The sequence below is a fragment of the Cololabis saira genome, chromosome 4 (assembly GCF_033807715.1).
Source record: "Cololabis saira isolate AMF1-May2022 chromosome 4, fColSai1.1, whole genome shotgun sequence".
Taxonomy (NCBI): Eukaryota; Metazoa; Chordata; class Actinopteri; order Beloniformes; family Belonidae; genus Cololabis; species Cololabis saira.
In genome coordinates this window covers 48793563-48803898 of record NC_084590.1, presented here as the reverse complement: position 1 = coordinate 48803898, position 10336 = coordinate 48793563, and the positions used below count along the sequence as shown (strand labels likewise).

At 44.9% G+C, this 10336-nt stretch overlaps 1 protein-coding gene across 2 annotated transcripts; it reads left to right on the top strand.

Moving 5' to 3' along the window:
• Nucleotides 1–314: 314 nt before the first annotated feature.
• Nucleotides 315–9563, top strand: mmp23bb (matrix metallopeptidase 23bb). 2 transcript variants are annotated; one of them, XM_061719990.1, is made up of 8 exons: nucleotides 315–406; nucleotides 2649–2782; nucleotides 3123–3290; nucleotides 3669–3833; nucleotides 6126–6236; nucleotides 6678–6795; nucleotides 6880–6948; nucleotides 9340–9563. In XM_061719990.1, exons 1-8 carry the CDS (start codon nucleotides 345–347, stop codon nucleotides 9527–9529), a joined length of 1017 nt encoding a protein of 338 aa, XP_061575974.1. In that variant the 5' UTR covers nucleotides 315–344; the 3' UTR covers nucleotides 9530–9563. The 2 variants fall into 2 exon arrangements, with proteins under 2 accessions (XP_061575974.1, XP_061575973.1); XM_061719989.1 differs by having other exon boundaries at nucleotides 6678–6948.
• Nucleotides 9564–10336: the final 773 nt, after the last annotated feature.

Here is a 10336-nt window from a genome sequence, read left to right as displayed (position 1 = left end):
TAGCAGCTGTGGCTACAAACGTAGCAACGTAGCAGCTGTGGCTACAAACCTAGCAGCTGTGGCTACAAACGTAGCAGCCGTGGCTACAAACGTAGCAGCTGTGGCTACAAACGTAGCAGCTGTGGCTACAAACGTAGCAGCCGTGGCTACAAACATCAGTTAGTGATCTTCTGATCAGTTATTGATCCTCTGATCAGTTATTGATCCTCTGATCAGTTATTGATCCTCTGATTAGTTATTGATCATCTGATCAGTTATTGATCCTCTGATCAGTTATTGATCCTCTGATCAGTTATTGATCCTCTGTCCTCCAGGCTGGCGGCAGCACAGAAACGGAGACCAGAATGAAGCGCTACGCCGTCAACCCTCTAGGACACAAGTGGATGCACCACAACCTGACCTACAGGTGAGTACTAGTACTACAACCTGACCTACAACCTGACCTACAGGTGAGTACTAGTACTACAACCTGACCTACAGGTGAGTACTAGTACTACAACCTGTACTACAACCTGACCTACAGGTGAGTACTAGTACTACAACCTGACCTACAGGTGAGTACTAGTACTACAACCTGTACTACAACCTGACCTACAGGTGAGTACTAGTACTACAACCTGTACCACAACCTGACCTACAGGTGAGTACTAGTACTACAACCTGTACCACAACCTGACCTACAGGTGAGTACTAGTACTACAACCTGACCTACAGGTGAGTACTAGTACTACAACCTGACCTACAGGTGAGTACTAGTACTACAACCTGACCTACAGGTGAGCTAACGGGTAGAGCTAACGGGTGGATGCTAACGGGTAGATGCTAACAGGTGGATGCTAATGGGTGGATGCTAACGGGTGGAGCTAATGGGTAGAGGCTAACAGGTGGATGCTAACGGGTGGAGCAGGTGACCAGGTTTACCGGGGAAGAGGCTAACCACTGGTAGTCCAGGTACACCAGTGTAACCACTGGTAGTCCAGGTACACTAGTGTAACCACTGGTAGTCCAGGTACACTAGTGTAACCACTGGTAGTCCAGGTACACCAGTGTAACCACTGGTAGTCCAGGTACACTAGTGTAACCACTGGTAGTCCAGGTACACCAGTGTAACCACTGGTAGTCCAGGTACACCAGTGTAACCACTGGTAGTCCAGGTACACCAGTGTAACCACTGGTAGTCCAGGTACACTAGTGTAACCACTGGTAGTCCAGGTACACCAGTGTAACCACTGGTAGTCCAGGTACACCAGTGTAACCACTGGTAGTCCAGGTACACTGGTGTAACCACTGGTAGCTTTGCTACAGATGAGGAAGTGATGACGGCCAGCCATTGGCTGAGCCAGCTGTCAATCAATCATATTAGAATTGAATTGGTCTCAAAAGATTGAGACTGTGGCTCAGAGCCACGATTGGTTACTGTGTTCCTGCAAAGAGCCACATCAACTACCCATGATCCCTCACTCCATCAACTACCCATGATCCTTCACTCCATCAACTACCCATGATCCCTCACTCCCTGGTCTCTCTGAGACATAAAAATACCATCAGAAAAAGGTGAAATCCTGCACTCTGATTGCTGATTGATATGATTGGTTGTTAACTGTGGTATAATGATCTGATTGGTTGTTAACTGTGGTATAATGATCTGATTGGTTGTTAACTGCTATAATGATCTGATTGGTTGTTAACTGTGGTATAATGATCTGATTGGTTGTTAACTGTGGTATAATGATCTGATTGGTTGTTAACTGTGGTATAATGATCTGATTGGTTGTTAACTGTGGTATAATGATCTGATTGGTTGTTAACTGTGGTATAATGATCTGATTGGTTGTTAACTGTGGTATAATGATCTGATTGGTTGTTAACTGTGGTATAATGATCTGATTGGTTGTTAACTGTGGTATAATGATCTGATTGGTTGTTAACTGTGGTATAATGATCTGATTGGTTGTTAACTGTGGTATAATGAGCTTATACCACGGCTTCTATTCTAAAGCCTCATCACAGCAGATCATTCCACGTCAGGGAAGCAACAATGTTTCCATGACAACAACCAACTGGTACAGATTTATGATGGTTACAGCAGGTAGCGAAAAGTAGCTGGTGTTAAAGTTTAGTTTTTATTTTCATTAACAATTAATGAGTCATGTTGACGGTAAACGTTGATCTCCGGGGAGGAGCTAACGTTAGCGGGGAGGAGCTAACGATGGATGGATGGATGGAGGAGTTCCTGTCTCCGACATGCGGAGCTACATCTGGAGAGATGGACTATTGTTTTCCACAGTAGGGCTATTTTTACTGGATAATATGTATTTCTGATTCATTAAAAACTACATAAATAGATTGATATTTACATTATTGGTAACTGTTTTACAAAAGCAACATATCACTTCAGGCCGGGGTATACGCTCATTATATCACTCAGTGGTATAATGAGCGTATGTAGTCGCGGTGTATTTGTCCTCCACTACCTACGTGACTGTCTTTCACTGCACCATCAGATAAATTCTCAAGAGCCGCAGGTTGGACACCCCTGAACTAGTCGGTATCGGACTTCTTCCTCTCCTCCCATTCTTCCTCCTCTTCCTCCAGGATAATCCGGTTTCCCTCCACCCTGAACCTTCTTCCTCCTCCTCTTCCTCCAGGATAATCCAGTTTCCCTCCACGCTGAACCGGGTCGACACCAGGAAGGCCATCAGCGTAGCTTTCACCAAGTGGAGCGACGTGTCTCCGCTGAGCTTCAGGGAGGTAACCGACGGCAACGTTGACATCACCATCGGTAAGTTCATCTATCTATCCATCCATCCAACATACAAAGTGGAACACAGCGATGCTCGGAGTAGGTCTTCTCTTGTTTTTGAAAGTGTACCGTCTTGAACACTTTCCTGCGTACGCTCATGGTGAAACAGCACAAGCATTAGTTATTAGCTATTAATAGCTCTCTAGCCGGCTGGAAGCACACGGACGTAGAACGGAAACGGACCAACGCTTGTATTTGGAATCAGTACGTCACAAATCCTAGTGTAAGTAGTCTATTCTTTCAGGTTTGGTTTGTCTGGTTTCCTGTGTAACGTCATCCCAACACACAGATAAATGAGTGTATATGTGTGTGTATCCAGGTTTCTACACCTTCAACCACTCTGACTGCTGGTTCTCAGCCCTCCATCCCTGCTTCGACGGTCTGAACGGAGAACTGGCTCACGCCTTCCTGCCCCCCCGGGGGGAAATCCACTTTGACAACCACGAGTTCTGGATCCTGGGGAAGTCCCGCTTCAGCTGGAAACAAGGTACCGAACCGCAGACCCAACCTACGGTGCTACATCCTGGTATTACATCCTGGTAGGTCCTGCTAGGTAACACCTATGTTACCTAGGTAACACCTGTGAGGTAACACCTGTGTTACCTAGGTAACACCTGTGAGGTAACACCTGTGTTACCTAGGTAACAACAATAAGGTAACACCTATGTTACCTAGGTAACAACAATGAGGTAACACCTATGTTGCTGACGGGTTTTAAACTCAGAACCAGCAAGAACTTTCCTCAACAGGAACCTGGACTTCCCTTTGGTTCCTGGAGAAGTTTCAGCTTCCATCCTGGACCCGTTCCTTCCTAACCTGTCTGGTCCTGGTCCTGGTTCTAACCTGGTTCTGGTTCTGGTTCTAGGGGTCTGGCTCAACGACCTGGTCCAGGTTGCGGCCCACGAGATCGGTCACGCTCTGGGACTCTGGCACTCCCGCGACCCGCGGGCCCTGATGCATCCCAACGCCACCTTCACGGGCCAGAGGGACCCGGGCCAGGACGACGTGTGGGGGATCCAGCGGCTGTACGGTGGGTCGGAACCACACAGAACCTCCTAGAGCCCTCCTAGAACGCACACACGAAAGAACGCATGATAGAACGCACGCACGAAAGAACGCATGATAGAACGCACGAAAGAACGCATGATAGAACGCACGAAAGAACGCATGATAGAACGCACGGAAAAACGCACGCACGAACAAACGCTCGAAAGAACGCACAAATGAACGCACGAAAGAACGCACGAAAAAACGCACGCACGCACAAAAGAATGCACAAAAGAACGCACAAATGAACGCACGAAAGAACGCACCAAAAAACGCACGCACGAAAGAACGCATGATAGAACGCACGAAAGAACGCATGCACGCACGGAAAAACGCTCGAAAGGACGCACAAATGAACGCACGAAAAAACGCAGGCACGCACAAAAGAACGCACGAAAGAACGCATGCACGCACGGAAAAACGCACGCACGAACAAATGCTCAAAAGAACGCACAAATGAACGCACCGAAAAAACGCACGAAAAAACGCACGCACGCACAAAAGAATGCACGAAAGAACGCACGCACGCACGGAAAAACGCACGCACGAACAAACGCTCGAAAGAACGCACAAATGAACGCACGAAAGAACGCACGCACGCACAAAAGAACGCACGAAAAAACGCACGCACAAAAGAACGCATGAAAGAACGCACGCACTCACGAAAAAACGCACACACGAAAGAACGCACGCTCGCATGAACAAACACACACGAAAGAACGAACGCACACACGAAAGAACGCACGAAAAAACGCACACACTCACGAAAAAACGCACACACGAAAGAACGCACGCTCGCATGAAAAAACGCACGAAAAAACGAACGCACACACGAAAGAACGCACGAAAAACGCACGCACGAAAGCACGCACGAAAGAACGCATGCACGCACGAAAAAACGCACGCACGAACAAACGCACAAATGAAGGCACGAAAGAACGCACGAAAAAACGCACGCACGGAAGAATGCATGATAGAACGCACGAAAGAACGCACAAATGAACGCAAGAAAGAACGCACGAAAGAACGCACGCTCGCATGAAAAAACGCACGCACAAAAAAACGCACGCCCAGGGTGTGTCAGGATAAGAAGAGAGTGTGTGTGTGTGTGTTAATGTCCCCAGGATGTCAGGATAAGAAGAGAGTGTGTGTGTGTGTGTTAATGTCCCCAGGATGTCAGGATAAGAAGAGAGTGTGTGTGTTAATGTCCCCAGGATGTCAGGATAAGAAGAGAGTGTGTGTGTTAATGTCCCCAGGATGTCAGGATAAGAAGAGAGAGTGTGTGTGTTAATGTCCCCAGGATGTCAGGATAAGAAGAGAGTGTGTGTGTTAATGTCCCCAGGATGTCAGGATAAGAAGAGAGTGTGTGTGTGTTAATGTCCCCAGGATGTCAGGATAAGAAGAGTGTGTGTGTGTGTGTGTGTGTGTGTGTGTGTGTTAATGTCCCCAGGATGTCAGGATAAGAAGAGAGTGTGTGTTAATGTCCCCAGGATGTCAGGATAAGAGAGTGTGTGTGTTAATGTCCCCAGGATGTCAGGATAAGAAGAGAGAGTGTGTATTAATGTCCCCAGGATGTCAGGATAAGAAGAGAGTGTGTATTAATGTCCCCAGGATGTCAGGATAAGAAGAGAGTGTGTGTATTAATGTCCCCAGGATGTCAGGATAAGAAGAGAGTGTGTTTTAATGTCCCCAGGATGTCAGGATAAGAAGAGAGTGTGTGTATTAATGTCCCCAGGATGTCAGGATAAGAAGAGAGTGTGTATTAATGTCCCCAGGATGTCAGGATAAGAAGAGAGTGTGTGTGTTAATGTCCCCAGGATGTCAGGATAAGAAGAGAGTGTGTGTGTTAATGTCCCCAGGATGTCAGGATAAGAAGAGAGTGTGTGTGTGTGTTAATGTCCCCAGGATGTCAGGATAAGAAGAGAGTGTGTGTGTGTGTGTTAATGTCCCCAGGATGTCAGGATAAGAAGAGAGTGTGTGTGTGTGTGTGTGTGTGTTAATGTCCCCAGGATGTCAGGATAAGAAGAGAGTGTGTGTGTTAATGTCCCCAGGATGTCAGGATAAGAAGAGAGTGTGTGTATTAATGTCCCCAGGATGTCAGGATAAGAAGAGAGTGTGTGTGTGTGTGTGTGTGTGTTAATGTCCCCAGGATGTCAGGATAAGAAGAGAGTGTGTGTGTTAATGTCCCCAGGATGTCAGGATAAGAAGAGAGTGTGTGTATTAATGTCCCCAGGATGTCAGGATAAGAAGAGAGTGTGTGTGTTAATGTCCCCAGGATGTCAGGATAAGAAGAGAGTGTGTGTTTCTTGGTCCAAGCTCGGATTCTGTCATCGCAGGAAGAACTTCATGAGGAAAAACTGCCCTCAACGCTGCGACTTCTGCTACGGTGAGTAGTACTGTAGTACTCTGTAGTACTCTGTAGTACTGTGTAGTACTGTGTACTCTGTAGTACTGTGTAGTACTCTGAAAGACTCTGTAGTACTGTAGTATTGTGTACTCTGTAGTACTGTTAAGTACTGTGTACTACTGTGTAGTACTGTATTACTGTAGTACTCTGTTGTACTGTAGTACTGTAGTACTCTGTTGTACTGTAGTACTGTAGTACTGTGTACTCTGTAGTACTGTAGCACTGTAGTACTCTGTGCAGTACTGTTTAGTACTCTGTATTACTTTGTAGTACTGTGTAGTACTCTGTAGTACTGTTTAGTACTCTGTAGTACTCTGAAGTACTCTGTAGTACTCTGTAATACTGTGTAGTACTCTGTATTACTAACCCTCCGTCTCCATAATAACCATGGTAACCCCACCTCCCCCCCTCCTCCCTCAGAGCCCCTGGAGACGGTTGCCACGGCGACGCCCCCTCCCCACCTGAAGGTGAAGATGGTTCCCAGAGGGAGAGTGGTGGGTTTCCGGTGCGGGACCCGGACCCCGCGGGCCCCGCCCACCGACCCGCGGGCCCCGCCCACCGACCCGCGGGCCCCGCCCACTTCCAGCCGGGCCCCGCCCACCGACCCGCGGGCCCCGCCCACTTCCAGCCGGGCCCCGCCCACCGACCCGCGGGCCCCGCCCACTTCCAGCCGGGCCCCGCCCACCGTCAGGTGATCAATAATAACCCTATAATCATAATAATTAATATATATTAATATAATATTAATATAATATAATAAATATATATAAATAAAAAATATATATAACACATTATAGTTATTGGTCAGAGTTATTGATCCCCAGTTATTGATCCTCAGTTATTGATCAGAGTTATTGATCCCCAGTTATTGATCAGAGTTATTGATCCCCAGTTATTGATCAGAGTTATTGATCCTCAGTTATTGATCCCCAGTTATTGATCAGAGTTATTGATCCCCAGTTATTGATCAGAGTTATTGATCCTCAGTTATTGATCCCCAGTTATTGATCAGAGTTATTGATCCCCAGTTATTGGTCAGAGTTATTGATCCTCAGTTATTGATCCCCAGTTATTGATCAGAGTTATTGATCCTCAGTTATTGATCCCCAGTTATTGATCAGAGTTATTGATCCCCAGTTATTGGTCAGAGTTATTGATCCCCAGTTATTGATCCCCAGTTATTGATCTTCAGTTATTGATCAGAGTTATTGATCCTCAGTTATTGATCCTCAGTTATTGATCCTCAGTTATTGATCAGAGTTATTGATCCCCAGTTATTGATCAGAGTTATTGATCCCCAGTTATTGATCAGAGTTATTGATCAAAATGATTGATCCTCAGTTATTGGTCAGAGTTATTGATCCCCAGTTATTGATCCTCAGTTATTGATCAGAGTTATTGATCCCCAGTTATTGATCCTCAGTTATTGATCCCCAGTTATTGATCCCCAGTTATTGATCCCCAGTTATTGATCTCAGTTATTGATCAGAGTTATTGATCCTCAGTTATTGATCAGAGTTATTGATCAAAATTATTGATCCTCAGTTATTGATCATAGTTATTGATCCCCAGTTATTGATCCCCAGTTAATGATCCCCAGTTATTGATCAGAGTTATTGATCCTCAGTTATTGATCAGAGTTATTGATCAAAATTATTGATCCTCAGTTATTGATCATAGTTATTGATCCCCAGTTATTGATCCCCAGTTAATGATCCCCAGTTATTGATCAGAGTTATTGATCCCCAGCTATTGATCCCCAGTTAATGATCCCCAGTTATTGATCAGAGTTATTGATCCCCAGCTATTGATCCTCAGTTATTGATCCCCAGTTATTGATCAGAGTTATTGATCTCAGTTATTGATCAGTTATTGATCCCCAGTTATTGATCAGTTATTGATCCTCAGTTATTGATCCCCAGTTATTGATCAGAGTTATTGATCAAAATTATTGATCCTCAGTTATTGATCATAGTTATTGATCAGAGTTATTGATCTCTGTTATTGATCAGTTATTGATCCTCAGTTATTGATCAGAGTTATTGATCTCAGTTATTGATCAAAATTATTGATCCTCAGTTATTGATCAGAGTTATTGATCAGAGTTATTTATCAGAGTTATTGATCCCCAGTTATTGATCAGAGTTATTGATCTCAGTTATTGATCAGTTATTGATCCCCAGTTATTGATCAGAGTTATTGATCAGAGTTATTGATCTCAGTTATTGATCAGTTATTGATCCTCAGTTATTGATCAGAGTTATTGATCAGAGTTATTGATCCTCAGTTATTGATCTTCAGGTATTGATCGGAGTTATTGATCCTCAGAGACTGATCAGAGTTATTGATCCCCAGTTATTGATCTTCAGGTATTGATCAGAGTTATTGATCCTCAGAGACTGATCAGAGTTATTGATCCCCAGTTATTGATCCTCAGTTATTGATCAGAGTTATTGATCTCAGTTATTGATCAGAGTTATTGATCTCAGTTTTTGATCCGCTATTGATCAGAGTTATTGATCTCAGTTATTGATCAGAGTCATTGATGAGCGTTATTGATCAGAGTTATTGATCTCAGTTATTGATCTCAGTTATTGATCAGAGTTATTGATCTCAGTTATTGATCAGAGTTATTGATCAGAGTTATTGATCTCAGTTATTGATCAGAGTTATTGATCCTCCGGTATTGATCCTCCGTTATTGATCAGAGTTATTGATCAGAGTTATTGATCCTCCGGTATTGATCCTCCGTTATTGATCAGAGTTATTGATCAGAGTTATTGATCCTCCGGTATTGATCCTCCGTTATTGATCAGAGTTATTGATCAGAGTCATTGATCCTCCGGTATTGATCCTCAGTTATTGATCAGTTATTGATCTCAGTTATTGATCAGAGTTATTGATCTCAGTTATTGATCAGAGTTATTGATCAGAGTTATTGATCTCAGTTATTGATCCTCAGTTATTGATCAGAGTTATTGATCTCAGTTATTGATCTCAGTTATTGATCAGAGTCATTGATCCTCCGGTATTGATCCTCAGTTATTGATCAGAGTTATTGATCTCGGTTATTGATCCCCAGCTGGTTCAAGGACGGAGAGCAGATCCTGAACTCGGTTCCCGGCTACATCGTGATGAAGGACCGGGATCTTCGCATCGTCGCTAACGAGTTCAACGAGGGCGTTTACACCTGCCGGGTCAGTCGCCACGGCGACGTGGTGTCGGCCAACGCCTGGGACATCCGGCTGAAACCGGACCCGTCCAACAGCTGAGAGAAACATCTGGAGGGAGGGACAGAAACATCTGGAGAGACAGAAACATCTGGAGGGAGGGACAGAAACATCTGGGAGAGACAGAAACATCTGGACAGAGAGAAACATCTGGGACAGAAACATCTGGGACAGAAACATCTGGGAGAGACAGAAACATCTGGGACAGAAACATCTGGGACAGAAACATCTGGGAGAGACAGAAACATCTGGACAGAAACATCTGGGAGAGACAGAAACATCTGGGAGAGACAGAAACATCTGGGAGAGACAGAAACATCTGGACAGAAACATCTGGGAGAGACAGAAACATCTGGAGAGACAGAAACATCTGGAGAGAAACATCTGGGAGAGACAGAAACATCTGGGACAGAAACATCTGGGAGAGAAACATCTGGGAGAGACAGAAACATCTGGGACAGAAACATCTGGGAGAGAAACATCTGGGAGAGACAGAAACATCTGGACAGAGAGAAACATCTGGGACAGAAACATCTGGGACAGAAACATCTGGGAGAGACAGAAACATCTGGGACAGAAACATCTGGGAGAGACAGAAACATCTGGAGAGACAGAAACATCTGGAGAGAAACATCTGGGAGAGACAGAAACATCTGGGACAGAAACATCTGGGAGAGAAACATCTGGGAGAGACAGAAACATCTGGGACAGAAACATCTGGGAGAGAAACATCTGGGAGAGACAGAAACATCTGGACAGAAACATCTGGGAGAGACAGAAACATCTGGGAGAGACAGAAACATCTGGAGAGACAGAAACATCTGGACAGAAACATCTGGGAGAGACAGA